The following is a 15,379-nucleotide window of genomic DNA, read 5'->3' on the forward strand; positions in this document are numbered from 1 at the left end:
CCAGCAGGGAGCGAGTTTGTGCGTCCGTACGCGCGCGCGCGGCGGCGAGGCTGTGGTTGGCTTCGCGGCGGCCGCCACCGCCCCTCCCCTCCCCCCTCCCCCCCGGCCCGCGCCGTCCGCTGAGAGGATTTTGAGCCCCGTGTTGTCGTCGCCGAAAGGTAATGGAGAGGCCTATCCTGTCCCCTCACACGCACTTAGGTGTGTAGCCTCCGAGGGGGGCCTGACCCGGCCCTGGCGCCCTCCTCCTCCTCATATGCTGGGGGGCCTCGTAGTCCGCGAGGTCGTCGCCTGCGCGCTTCGGATACATTAAGCGACGCCAAGGAGGTCGCCTCGTCAGCCCTTCTCTCCCCCCCCCCCACTTCACTCACACGATCACGCCCACGTAACTCCGTGTTCGTTAACCCGGAATAACAACTGCCGCCTCGCCTTGGTTGTAATCGCTGGCGGCATTTCGCCCCGTCGTCACCCGCTCTAGAATAGGAGTTGGAGGGGCCCTTGTTGTACCTTTCCACAACTCGCGCAGCGCAACCCTGCGGTCCTAAAAATGCTCCATTGCCCAAGTAAACATGCGTAGGATTGCAGCCTTGACGGTGTGGGGATTCATAGGATAGAATCATAGAATAGTAGGGTTGGAAGGGGCCTACAAGGCCATCGATGAACTCGTCACTTGCAGCTCAGCTTGGATGTGAGCCCTATGCGTGTTTACTTTTAAGCTGGCCCTTTATAGTTGGGCGAGAGTTCTTCCCCCAAATAAATTTGCACAAGATTGCAGCCCTAGGTGTTTCTTTGCTGCTGCATGCTGTGTTCGTGTCTGGCATAGGCTTCCCTGTTCCATGCCCCATTTTCTGTTTCTGCCTCTTGCTGCCCATCCCTTCTATTTCTCAGCTTCCAGCCCCTCTCCCCTTCACACGATGACACTGACACAATTCCTTGGCTTCCCTTACTGTTTCTTATGACCGTATACCCTTTATCTCAGTATCTTTTAGTATTTATGGTTTTCAAATATTCCGTGCAGTTTGTCATAACATGGCCTAGTTGCTACTTTGTCAGCTTGATAATCCCCCATCTACTTACCTGCCCTTGCCTTTTGAACCTACCCACGTCTGTAATCCGTCCCAGTCTCTTTGGCAACTTCGTATATAGGTATTTTATGATACCCATAATTCCTTGTGCTAGTCTTTCCTTTTACTTCATCCCTGTTACTACTTTTTAGTTACAATAGTCCTCTAATTAGCACTCCCATACCAATTTAGGTTTCTCTAGTCCCTGTGTATTTGCTTGTTTCTTTCCTCATGGTACCATCAGTTCTCCTTGACCTTAGTGCTGACTCTCTTTCTCTCAGAGACATTATATTATTTATTTTATAAGTAATCCTATATGCTGCTTAACATAATAAAATTTCAATTTATATTAAAATATTGGCAGTAACTATTCCTTCCCTTGGCTTTTTAATACTGCTCAGAATGCAACTGTTCACCAGAACCTTCTGTCCCACCTAAAGCACTCTTCCTTTCCCCTAAGTATTTGTCTTGTTTGTGCAGATGATGCTTTTAATTCTGCCTCTTCATCCTAAGGATGAAGCTGTAACTTTTCAACTCTATTCTCTTGATTCTGGTTTCAGCTTTATCTGGTTCTATACTGGGCTTCTGCTTGCTTTGTATAAACTCTTTAAGAGCCATTTCAGACTTTGCCAAATCAACTTACAGTTCCCATTTCCAGCTTTAACCTGCTTATAACCAAATATTTCTTGGGGAGTGATCACATCTTGCTTCCATCTTGAATCCTTCATTCCCATTCACTATATTATCAATTTTCTTTTGTGGAAATGATTTGCTCCTTCTCATACTACTGCATTTATCCACCCACACACTTTATATTGTCCTCTTAGCAGAGACATAGGTCTAGTGAGTGGTGAATGGATAATGGTGTGATATTATTTTCTTTGCCTGGATAATTTTGCATATATTTTTCTGTTCTTATTTTTCAATGAGGAAGGAAGTTGTGATATATCAATCTACTCACAGCCCTGATTATAGGTATGCATGTATAGCTGTCGTCCTCATTTGTCAACTTTTGTGACAAATGCTTCTTTTTTTTACATTTCTTGAAATCTCATTTCCCTTACTATCTTTGAACACAACATTATGCACCCCTCTCCATTGAACACCAGCAAAGTAAGGTAATAAGAACCAGAGAAAAATGAGACAAGATGGTTATACCTCAGTACTCCTTCAGGATTCATTTTCTTTTATTAAAATGGCTGGCTGATTTAAGCCATCTGTTTTTGATTTACTAAACTTATTTCTTGTTCTGTGGGTACCTGCGGCATGATATATTCTTCTCACCGCTTATAGCAGGCCAATATGTTAGTGATTTGATTTTGTTGAAGGCTTTTGGATTAGATTAATTCTAGTGATCATTTGTATGACAAAAGTTTTGGTTTTTGAAACATGATAGGCAATAACCTATACTTTTAATTCCTGGATCTTACTCTGCATTCTGGTATCTGAGAGCCTTTGTATGACAAAGTAGCAAAAGGCTGGTGTCCAATGGACATGCTTGTATTAACTTGTGCTGTATTCTACATGGAAACTAGAGAAGTGCAGTCAAATTTTAGATACTACAGAATTGATATTCTTGTTCCTTTAATTGATATGCATTCAGTCGGTATATCTTTGTATTAGCATACAATAGTTGCAGTCCACTTGCCATCAGAATACCCATTGATTGTTAAGGATATAGATTATTGAGAAAACTATAACATACAAATCATGGTAACTCAGATATAAGAATGTAGAAGAGCCATGATGGATCAGACTAAGGGTCCATCTAGTCCAGCATTCTAGTCCAGACTTCAGGTTTATGCTATAATTAACTTCAGTAAGATGGCATACTTTTCCTATAGTACAGACTTAATAAGAGAAAAACCTATTCCTTGAGAGTTAAAGTAGGCCTTGCTACGCAAATCTGATGAAACCTAACTTATCCGTAATTTTACATCAGGTTAGGCAACCTGGTGCCCTCCAGATGTTTCTGACTACAACTCCCATAATCCCTGATCATTAGCCAGGCTGGCTGGGGCAGATGGGAGCTGTAGTCCAAAACATGTGGAGGGCGCTACATTGCCTGCCACCACTTAACGTTATTAAGAAGGGAATGAGATTGATTCACAAGCAAAACTGGCATACACCATTTTATTGTGACAACTAACACAAGTAGAATTCATTTTTGTAAAACAGTTTCTAGTTCAGTCAGTCTGCTCTGAACAGCCAGTGGTTTTGTGCAAGGAAATTGAAAGGACCGCTTCAGTATATCAGTTACATCAGCCCAAGTACTAATTTAGGGACATTGCAAAACATACTGACTACTGCTTATGGCCTAAGTTCCTAGAATTCTCTGCAACCGTAGCACCCTAAGCAATGTACAAAAATAATAAATGATAAAATATAATTAAAATTGCATGTAGGTTATGCTGCTATTAGCTGCAAGAAATAAAACTGGAACCTCTATGTTCAGAAGACAGCACACCTCTAATTCTTAGATCCTGGGGACAGATGGGATGACTTTCTTCTTGACATGCTTGTGGACTTTCCAGAAATATCTGAGTGGCCACAACTGAGTGCTACGTTAGAAAGGCTTCCGGTACAATGGTGAAGCAGTTACATTCTCAAGAAGTGCAGTATGTTGGAAGCTAGGCCTTTTGGTTAAAAAAATGGGTTTCTGTTGGAAATTAACTTGGTTAGCCAACCAACTTCTTGTTTTTTAAAGCTTAGGGCACAATCCTATTGATTGTGTCCGCACTGCTCAAAAGCATCTGAACCCGGAAGTTTCCGAGATTCTTATGCCTTGCTGGGCTCAAGCTGGCAGGGTGGGAGGAGCGGTGGAGGCGATCTTCACCTCTTTGCCCTCCATGTTTGGTGACTGTCGTTAGACTGGCTTTTCAGAGAGGGAGGGAAGGAGACTGGAGGAAGCTCAGAATATTTCATTCCACCAGAATGCCTTTTCCCCCTCCTCCAAGGTCCATTTTCCGCCTACTGACACATCCCCTTTCCTTTTCTCTGAGGTCCCCACCACCAACTGGAACACCTCCTTTCTTCCTCCTCCAAGGTCCATTTTCTAACCTTGGAGAGGCAACCAGCACTGCCTTCGACCTTGGAAGGGATTTTACCAGCAGTCCTATAGTCCCTAGGACCCTCCCCCAAGGACCATAGGATTTCTGTTTTAGAGGATTATTCTGTTTGCTTCAAACTCTTCTTCATAACTGGAAGCAACTCAGGATTTAAAGCACAGCTTGTATTATATTGCTTTCCACTTTCAGCAGTATATGCCAAATATGAGTATTTTCTGATGACATCTTTGAATAAGCTTTTTTGCGGTGAAAACCTACTTAATTCTTTCAAATGAGTTTGGAGTATTATAAACCACTTTTTTCTTTCTAAAATTATCACCTTGTTTGCATCTTGTACTCAGTCAATAAGTAACTTTATACTAGTTTGGACTTTGAAAGAAGTTAGAAATGTGTTGAAAAAGAGTTAGGGATTTAGTTGGCTATATCCTGAGGGGTCCGAATACTTACAAATATTTGTTCTTGAGTGTCCGCTTATTTTCACAAAGATGCCGTCTGATTTCAGCCTTGGTAGTGGTAGAATTTGGGGTGCAATCCTATGAATGTTTAGACAGAAAAAAAGTCATACAACTCCCAGCATACTGGGAGTTGTAGGACTTTTTTCTGTCTAAACATGCATAGGATTGTGCCCTTAGTCTATTTTGCTACAGGTTTAAAAGGCAAATATGTGTTTGAGTACTTATCACAACTGCTAGACTATAACATGTATTCTTAATATATCATATTAAGGACACGAACAGACTATGAGGAGATAAGTGGCAATATTAGCCTAAGCATGTGTAATTGAAACAATTGCATATTGTTTCCTGTTTACCCCACCTCTCCTACCTCTGTTGTTTCTCATGTTGAATTTTAGATGGTAAGGACCTGCCCTCTTGTACTCTGTAAAACACCATGCACACTGGTGGCACTATGTAAATATATAATATGAGGGTTCTTTATTTCTACTGCCCATAGATGGCTTCTGCTCACATTTCCTTTCTTTTGCCTGGATCTTGGTGTTATATACAGGCAGCTCTGTTTAAGCTTTCAAGCTGTGGCCTTGGGTACCTCAAGGCAATGGCAGTGATGAAAAACATGTGTCCTTTAATTACATTCCTACTTTGGCAATGAATTAGTATTGCTAGCCTTCTGAATAATAATATGGTCTCTATTTAAGAAAAAAAGTCACGTCTCCCATTGTTCTGTTGGTGCATTTGACAGTAAGGACTGTCTGTTTTGCCAACATGCTTTTTTATGCCTTTCACTGAAGCACTCGATGTTAACCAGGCTAAGTTGAAATTAGTGCTGATTTCACTTGGGCTCTTGAACTTTTCATCCCTCCTATATTTGGAAGTTTCTTCCCTAAGTTAGTTACTCTGGCATAAAGTTTTAAAGAGTGGCCTGGATCAAAATCATTTATTTCTTTTTAAAACAAATAGTATTTTTTATTTACAGAAGATTTTGTAAATATTCAGCTAGAGATGTTGTTTTTAAAAACTGCCTTAAAATATGATCTTCACTTAATGCAAACATATAGACTTGGATCCTAAGAAGGGGAGGTGGTGGTGGGGGCTCCACCAACCAACTTATGTGACTGCTTCTGTGGTGAGAACTGATAATTAGTGAGATTCCTATTGCATGGTAACATTTGATATCTGAGCTCAGTAACAATTTTGGCAAAACTCTTAAGTTTGTTCTTGTATTGTACATTTAGATTTACAGCCACTCAAGCGGTTTTTGCTTTTGGAATTCATTGGGATTAAAACAAGTGGAAGTGTATTAACAAAATTTAGTTCTTACACTTCAAATGTTTTGGCACAAACCTGAGACCCCATGCCCTACTGTAACTAAGCCTAGGTAGGTGGAACTGGAATAATAACATATTCTTCCCCTGTCTACCTCCCCTCCATTTTCCTTCCCTTCCTCTGTTTTCTTCGTTGTGTCTTATTTTCTAGATTGTAGGCTCCTTAGGGTACGGACCTGTCTTTTCATTCTTTGTAAAGTGCCACATATGTGGATAATACTATATAAATAGTAATGTTGCATATGTGCTATTATAATACCTTAAACTTCAAAGTTTATGTTTTAATGAACATGTCTTAAAATGAGAGGTCTGATGAAAATAACTTGTGAATTCATCTTAGACTTAGCTACACTATGATGATTCTTTCCTTCAGCTGTCTAATAAGGTATTTGGATATTTAAAACTTGCACTGATATAGTAGGTTGTGCAGCAGTTGAATCCTGAAGCCATTTATTGATGGCAGCATGTTTTCAAAGTGTGTCTAATATTACCATCACACTAGGGATCATGGTGTAATAAATAACATTGCAAAATCTTACGGTGTAAGACTTGTATTAACTTATTCTGTGTTTAGACATTCATTTAATGCAAAGGGCATGCCTTTTGAGGTCTTGAGTGTACATTTTTTGTTGTGTAAAACTGATGTGTGGGAAAGAAGAGAATATATTTGTATCTCATCAAGGAAATTTTTTTGGTAGAACAAAAGTTCAAAGCTGAACACAACTTAAAATCTTGGCCAGCTTGAGTTAGAGTGGGTATTTGGTTAAACCCCTGTTGCTGCTTTTCTTACATGCTCCTTCGTGCCAAAGTAGTTGGATCCTCTATATTTAGATATGCACTTTTGCTGCATGTACCCAAGCATATTCGTCAGTGTTGACAGTTTCTTCTTTAGAGAAGATCTCTCTACATAAATCTGTAGAGAGATTTATGTTTTGAATACACTAACACTTAACAAACAGAATAAAACATCTTAAGCATTGGCTGTTTGTGCAGATAGGCAATACTTATCGTGGTTCAACATTTCAGCCCTGATTACATAAATGTAAATCCCACTGAAATCAATGGGTCTTCTGAGTTCATAAATAGGTAAGAAGTTTGCTCTTTTCTGTTGGTGGATTGTAAGTCAAATATTTTAGTGCTGCTTCTTATTCCCATGTTGCTAATATAGTATCTGTCTTAAATTGGATCAAATCCAATTCAGCATTTAAAACTGTAGATAGTTATACATATATTTCTTCAGGTAACTTGCATGGTAGGCTACCAGTGCTTTCCTAATATATATGGAAGTTGTATACGGGCAGGGACTGTCTCTTTGTTCATTGATTGTAAGCCACTCCGGGAGCCTTCTTTTGGCTGAGGAGCGGGATATAAATACAATAAATAAATAAATAAATAAATAAATAATATTTGGTCCCTTCACCTTCTCTCTCCTCCTACCGCCTGTGCCCCAAAGACATTCAATATATTGGCATCTGTGATAAGAGAGAATATGATATGTAACTCTTCCCCCCCAAAGTGTATATATTGACAGAAAATCCTTGCTTATTTTACTACTGTTCTCTTAAAGTTGGAAGATGGGGAAGAAAAGCAGAGTGAAAACTCAGAAGTCAGGTACAGGAGCTACAGCAGTAGTTTCTCCGAAAGAGATGTTGAATCTAATTAGTGAATTATTACAGAGTAAGTATATCATCCTTAACTTCTGGGGTGTGGAGGGAGGGGATAAGAACGTAAATAAGTTCATATGGGAAGTCGGCAATGCGGAATTAATTTCAATTCAGTATTTCAATCTGGAAATTAAAGCTTTCATTACTGGAAAGCACCCAAATAACTTTTGTTATTGGGCAGTAAATAAATAAATACATGTCAAAGTCTGTCCACATTCCAGCGTTGAGTTCTGAAATATTATAGGGATTCATGACTTCTGTAAACTTATATTTTTAGTATTGGGGTGCAACTTCAGTTTGTTTATTTATTTATTTACAATATTCATATACTGCCCAATAATGTTCTCTAATGAAATTAAACATACATGTCCATATATGATGCTCTCCTGATGTTTAGAAGGAGGGAAGCTAAACTACAGTGAACAAAACATTATTTTGTTTATCCTTGCAGAATGCAGCAGTCCAACTCTAGGTCCTGGAAAGGAGTGGGAAGAATACCAGCAGATTCGAGCTCTTGTTGAGAGAATCCGTAAAAAACAGAAAGGTAAACAAGAAAGGGGATTTCTAATTGCTCGTGATCAGAAGTAATGTGGAACTTCTGTTGCTTTTTTTTAAAAAACACACAAATAAATTTCAAGCACAGCCTGACAGTCACAAGTATTACATATTTTAATGTTCTCAAATGGATTAATCTCCTGGGCAGAAGTATTCAGAAGAGACTGACCTTGTTGTAGGATGGGGTAGAGTGCCTCAGTGTTGAAGTTTCAGGTACCGTTTCACATATTTTTGAATATTGAGTTACTAAACATGGAGCTGTTTTCAAGTGTTATTTATTGTGGGTTGTATCCAAGTTTAGTTGCATGCAACTGGGCTGCCAAAAACGGATTTCCCTGCCCCGTCCTCCCCACAGCAGCCCCTCTAGGCCCTGCAAAATGCTATAATGAGGGTCAGGAGAGCCTCCTGAATGAAAATCTGGTGCGGGGCACCTTCCATGAGTAAAGCTGTTCTGTCTGTGGAAGGCAACTCCTGGACCCAGTCCTAAATTTCTAAGCACTTCCTCCTCTAAAAGCTGGTATTCAGCACTCACGATCAAAACTGCCAAAAAAAGTGTGGAACTATTGCTGAACAGTTTGGGGAGTGTCTGCAAGAATTATTGGTATTGGATTATTCATTATTTGGTTTATAATCCCAGAGGTTATGATTGGGCAACATTTTAAATAAGTAATTAGAAGTATTTTCTGTGATAATCATTCAGTGCTTGAATTGATACAGAACCTTGAGCAATTCCATTTCATGACATTTGCTCACAATAGTAAGCTCAACCTTTTGTTTCTGAAGACAATCCTTGTGTTTTGTTTTTCTTTCTTTCTCCCTCTTATTTGTGGTATCACAATTAAAAATCTAATCACAATATATTTTGGATATGGGGAATTCCAATGATCAAACTGTGGGAAGTAATGGTTTTCATTTTATTTGATGAAAAAAAAAATTCTGTCTTAAAATCATCACTGAAGAATTTCACATGCATATTCGTTTTTTAAAAGGAAAGTGGGAAAACAGAATTGCTGCTTTGGAGACATGCTTTTTTCCTAGTTACACAAGAAAAGATTTTCTCAGTATAAAAGAAAACATTACAATGTAATAATGTAAATAAATTAATGCATAATGTTAATATTTAACCTTTTTGTATTTATCATTTTAATAATTTACAATAAACAGTTCTGTCATTTTGCAACCTTCTCTCATTCTGATGTAATTTGTCAGTTTCACCATTTCCTCTACTTGCCATAGCTTTGTAAGACAATCCTGTGCGTTTGGCGACAGGGTTGTAATGGTTTATAATGCTGCCAGTGGAAACGTTAGTAAAGTGAAGCCTCCCTAAATCAAAGACTGAATAATCTGATATCATCCCTGGTCCACGAAAAGAAGGGAATTAAGTCAAATAGCATTTCAAGTTGCCAGTCATCATGTTATATTGATCGTCAGTTGGTATTTCACTTTCTGGCCCAGTAGATACAAGTCACAGGATTGTGAGAAGTTTGGAAGTTGCTTGCGGTCGCACTTTTTATTGGTGAGGATCTTTTATCCTGAGAATTATTGATCCTGGTTAACTAAAATTGAGTATCGCTGTCCACACTTTAAAGCTACTATGCACAGACAAATTCTGCATTAACCTTTTCAAGATAATAGCACAAACGAATAGTGATGAATGCTCTCTGTATGCTAACTAGCTGTGGTGGTTCACTATATGTTTCTCTCTGCCATTAAATATGCACATAGGTTTGTCTATTGTATTTGATGGGAAAAGAGAAGATTATTTCACTGAACTAATTAAGTGGGCCAGAGAGAATGGTGCATCCACAGAGGGTTTTGAAGTGGCTAACTTTGGAGAAGAGGGTTTTGGTTTGAAAGCCACAAGAGAAATAAAAGTGAGTATAAGGTTACGTTGGTAAGTGTGTTGTAAAAAGGTCACTTGACCAATCTCCCCGCTTTGTGCACTATGTTTGGAAAACTAAATTGGCAACAAGCTAGATCTGCAGCAGGGATTACTTAGTTATTGCTTTTGTCCAAATTATATCTGCGATCCAGAGACCCTTTTGTGTGATAGGAGGATTCTCCATCCTCCAAAAGACTAGCATTGTAAGATCTCACCATGCTAATGATCTCATGGGAGAGAGAATAGTGGCTGGATTTAGTCTTCCCATCCTCCTCCAATTGGTCTGTGCTTTTAGCAGTGCCAGTTTTATTCATTTGTCCTGAATATATCTCACCTTCCTTTTAGGAAGCTCAAGGTGGCATGCACAGGGTTCCCAGGTGGTATCCCATCCAGGCACAGGTTTATTTCATTTCAGCAAATTTCAGTATCATGGTACCTTGTGGTATACCACAACCCTTGACTCTTTGTGTGGGATTCAGGAGCATTGATTGGTGCACAGGAACATACACTACACTCATCTGTAATTGCAGGTCCAGATATGGAAAAGCGATTCATGGGAGGAAATGTGTAACACCTAAAGTTTAGTCTGTAATACCGCATAAGAATACATATTGTCTAAACTGTATTAAGCTGGTTTAAAAATAGTTACCTGCCACTTCAAGAGATTTTTAAAAGAATTAGGATCACATTCATGATTACCTTATCTTACTATTTAGAATGGCAATAGATTAACCTCAAATGGTGTTTAATATTACCAGATAGTATTGTATATAGCTGTGTTGCATATAGGATTTCAGGAGGTGGCCATCCACCCCCTCTTTCAGTTGCCTGACCTCCTACAATCCCCTTTGTCTCTGATTTTCTCCTTCGCTGGGCTCTTGCGTAGCAACTCCCTCCCAGTGTCCCTGACAGAAGGACAGAGAAGAAAAATGCAAAGGCTTGTTGCTGTTGCTAGATGTACCCTGCAGTGTTTCTTAGCTGGAAAGCATGGCATGGTACCCTCTGCTTTTGCCTTTGAGAGAAGGACTGGGAGACATTGTTTACTTGGACTTCCAAAAGCCTTTTGATAAAGTCCCTCACCAAAGACTCCTGAGTAAACTTAGGCATGGAATGAGAGATTCTGTTATGGATCTGTAACTTATTAAAGAACTGGAAGCAGAGAGTAGGAATAAATGGTACATTCTCCCAATGGAAGGATGTGAATAGTGGGGTTACACAGGGATTTGTATTGGGACCGATGCTTTTCAACTTGTTCATAAATGATCTAGAATTAAGAGTGAGCAGCACCAAATTATTTAGAATGACACCAAATTATTTGGGTGGTTAAAACAAGAAGGGATTGCGAAGAGCTCCAAAGGGATCTCTCTAAACTGGGAAAATAGGCATCAAAATGGCAAATGTAGTTCAGTGTAAGCAAGTGTAAAGTGATGCATGTTGGGGCAAAAAATCCCACCTTCATATATATGCTGATGGGATCTGAGCTAGTGGTAACTGACCAAGAAAGAGATCTTGGGCTTATAGTGGGATAGCTTAATGAAAATGTTCACCCAGTGTGTGGTTCCTGTTAAAAAGGCAAACTCCATGTTAGGTATAATTAGAAAAGGAATAAAAAATAAAACTGCCAAGATCATACAGATCTATGGTGCAACATTGTGTACAGTTCTGGACAGCTCACCAAAGAATGGATATTGTACGCTTGGGAAAAGGGCAGAAAAGGGCAGCTAAAATGATCAAAGGGCTGGAGCAACTCCCCCATGAAGAAAGATTACAACAGCTGGGATCGTTTAGCTTAGAAAAAAAAGGTGAGTAAGGGGAGACATGATAGAGGGATACAAAATTAAGCATGGTGTGGAGAAAATGGATAGGGAGTCATTTTTCTCACACACAATACTAGAGCCCAGGGTCATTCCATGAAGCTGATCGGTGGGAGATTCAGGACAGATAAGAGGATGTATTTTACCCAGTGAATAGTTAAACTATGGGATTCATTTCCACAAATACTGATGGCCACCAATTTGGATGGCTTTAAAAGTGGATTTGAACAAATTCCTGGAGGAGAAGGCTATCAATGGCTGCTAGTCCTGATGCCTATATGCTACCTCCAGTATCAGAGGCAGAATGCTTATATATACCAGCTGCTGGGGAACATGGGTGGGACAGTGCTGTTGTACTCATGTCCTGCTTGTGGGTTTCCTGTGTGTGGCCGATTGCCACTGTTATGGCTTTGGTGTGATCCAGCACCACCAAAATGTTATTAAATTCTTATGAGAAAGGATGACCAGTTGCTCAAGAGCTCTGTTGCCTTTTCTAGTAGGTGGTCATTGAGCAGCTGCTAACTGGGGTTGGATGTCATCATCTGAAACCATGTGTCTGTCTTTTAAAATTTATACTAGCCCATAAGGCGAGAGAGAGAGATGCCGTGCCTGATCTCTTGAGTTGTGCACAGGCAAACAGCAATACTTGGCCAACTGTTTTTGTGGCTTAGGTATTGTCCACTGGGATGCTCACCTGAAAACAATTGCTACTCATCCTAGGCAAGTGACACTTCACAGGCGTTTTATATGACATGTTTAAGATAAACAGTAGAATTCCTAATTACAAACACTATATGTTTACCAGACCTGCATAAAATTGTGAAATTTTCTGTTCCTTTTCTAGGCAGAAGAGCTTTTTCTCTGGGTTCCCAGAAAGTTGTTGATGACTGTTGAGTCAGCTAAAAATTCAATCTTGGGTAAGAAAAGATTTTGAGTGTGTTTAGAGATACGCCCATAACATATTGATGGGAATACATCTCACCAGCACAATTTTGTAAATTGTCAGATAGAATTGGCTAGTGCAGGGGTGGGCAAAAAGTCAGTTGGGATCTGTTGGTAGATTTCTGGCTATCTTGCTGTAGATCTGCAAGAGTTTCTGACTTTCAACTGTTTAACAGTAGCAAGAATGGAAAGTCTCTCGGTGCTGAAATGAAAAAAAGCTTGTGGGGAAAACCAGGAGTGGATTTTTGTGTGAAAGGCTGAGAGCTCAGTTCCATTAATGAAAAAAAAATTCCTGGGCTGAGCATGGGCAGTATCCAACTCTGCCACTCTGCATATGTAACTGACGTAGTGCTAATATAAGCTACCTCTAGCACAACACCAATAGTGTATGCTGGCATGGCAGGTTTCCCGGTTCTAATTGGTGGATCTTAGGTATCTAGTAAAAAGAAAACTACATCCCACAAGCCTGAAATCTGTCCACCTCTGGACTAGTGGGTTTATAGATATGCTTGAAGCATGGAAGACTTGGGGACAATCTGGTATCCTAGATGTTACCTTTCCTTTTCTTGATACCTACCTTCTCCTATTACCGTTATAGAGATCAATCTCAAAATGTCACATTAATAATCTGTGGGAAGTCAGGGTGCTGGATTGTAGCCAAGATGTGCTGAAATTCATAAAACACTTTTTGTAGAAAGTTTTGGGCGGTGACTTTTAGATCTTGTTTAAAAGTTACATAAATATCTATAATAGGACATAAACGTTTTATACCTATTACCGTAAGACTGATATCTCTTTTTGTTAAGAAATTCCTTTTAAAAAAATAATGTAACATGCAATTAGGATTTATTTATTTTTTTGGAGAGACTAAGATTTCGTTATGCATTACTTTTTTTAGGATCTTTGTATTCTCAAGACCGAATTCTCCAAGCCATGGGCAACGTCACACTAGCATTCCACCTTCTTTGTGAACGAAGCAACCCTACTTCTTTCTGGCTGCCTTATATCCAGACTCTCCCAAGTGAATACAATACCCCTCTTTACTTCGAAGAAGATGAAGTTCAATATCTTCAGTCAACTCAGGCCATACACGATGTTTTCAGCCAATATAAAAATACTGCTCGACAGTATGCGTATTTCTACAAAGTTATTCAGGTAAGAAACTAGAAAAGAAGCTGGAGTGTATGTGGCTCATAGAAATGTAAAACTGACATTAAAAAAGCATCCTTTTCTTAAGGAGCCTAAAGTTCTGAGTACAGCAGAAAGGTTTTTGCATTGCCCTAAGCAATGCTAAAATGATTTTCTTACCATTCATCCTTATCATTTATACTAGAAAAATAGGTTTGTTGTGATGGTTGGGGTGTGTTTGTGTATGTACGCACAGGGGCTTACATATGAAAGGACTGCTTAGTAGGAGTGCAGTGTGTGGTGTGTTGTAGTGGTTAGAGTATTGGACTGGGACTTGGGATATCCATGTCCTAGTCCTCACTCGGCCATGAAGCTCACTGGGTGACTTCAGGGCAGTCACAGACTCTCAGCCTAACCTACCTCACAGGCTTGTTGTGAGGATAAAATGGAGAGGAGGAGGACCATGTAAACCGCCTAGGGTTACTTGGAGGAAAAAAGGCGGGATATAAATGAAATTAATAAATAATGTATCTCTGCATATTATGAATGCACATTGCACCCCTCTTGAGATCTCTGTCTGATGTTTGAACTAATGCTATTGGGAAAGGGTAGGTTTTGCCATCACTCCCAACAGTATCCTCAAGTACAGCACTTTTATTTTATCTCAAAGAAGTGGATGTCTGACCTTTTCTTTTTTCTTTTTCTTTTGCTCCATTGGGGAAAAATATGGGGGAGCGTTGAGGAATTTCTTGGTTAGGGGTTAAATCTGCTCCCTGCACCTGGTGACCCTACCATTGAAAATCCGCATAATTCATCCTGGGTTGTTCATTGGTCATACGAGAGTGATGGAATGTTATTTTTCTACAACAGTAGTTACTGTATAATGATCGGGAACAATTCTTGTCTTCTATTACATCTACAAAAAAAAACCAGTCATAGCATGTTGTTTCTGGCATATGTTGATGAGAATCTGTGTTCATTTTTAGGCTGGAAATCCTCTAGTCCCTATGTTTGCTGAAGTATTTGAGATGGTACGGTGTGTGCTAGCAAGAGCCCATTTTTTTCAGAAAGCGGGTTCTTTCCTGTAGGCCTGTTACTTACTCCCTTTTTGTAGCCCCTATCCTGTTCCCATCCCTATATATACCTAATATCTTTCAGTAAAGTATGTATTTCCTCATAAGGAAGGGCTGTAGCTCAATGGAAGAATACATGCTTTGCATGCAGGAAGTCGCGGGTTCAGTTCCTGGCATTTCCATGTAGAGCTGAGAAAGACCCCTGTCTGAAAGGGGTACTTGTGACGGTACTTGGCAATGGGATCTCCCAGAGAAAAGCAGGCTTGTAGCTGTGGATTGTCTGCTAGCTCTATGGGTAAAAATATCATAACTACTGCTGTGACGCCACTGTGCCAAGGGGCTCATCTTGGCTGAGTGCCTCTGCACAGTAACATGGATCCCTTGGTCTTTCTGCCTGACTGTTCTGTAG

The 15,379-nt window shown here is 39.8% G+C and overlaps 1 protein-coding gene across 4 annotated transcripts in view; it reads left to right on the forward strand.

The window, feature by feature from the left end:
• SETD3 (SET domain containing 3, actin N3(tau)-histidine methyltransferase) overlaps positions 1-15,379 on the forward strand; it is a 59,496-nt gene that overhangs the window by 397 nt on the left and 43,720 nt on the right. The window contains exons 1-6 of one of the 4 annotated variants that reach the window (XM_084839323.1): positions 13-158; positions 7,480-7,589; positions 8,028-8,120; positions 9,857-10,005; positions 12,672-12,744; positions 13,668-13,924. In XM_084839323.1, coding sequence (XP_084695449.1) covers positions 7,487-7,589; positions 8,028-8,120; positions 9,857-10,005; positions 12,672-12,744; positions 13,668-13,924 — 675 coding nt within the window. In that variant the 5' untranslated portion in view covers positions 13-158; positions 7,480-7,486. Of the gene's footprint in view, positions 1-12; positions 199-5,823; positions 5,966-7,479; positions 7,590-8,027; positions 8,121-9,856; positions 10,006-12,671; positions 12,745-13,667; positions 13,925-15,379 lie in introns of those variants that run through there. The other 3 variants (XM_084839298.1, XM_084839314.1, XM_084839305.1) reach the window with 3 other exon arrangements.

Source organism: Heloderma suspectum, chromosome 1 (genome assembly GCF_057233095.1).
Source record: "Heloderma suspectum isolate Gila_16-S chromosome 1, 16-S_ref, whole genome shotgun sequence".
NCBI classification, from domain to species: Eukaryota; Metazoa; Chordata; class Lepidosauria; order Squamata; family Helodermatidae; genus Heloderma; species Heloderma suspectum.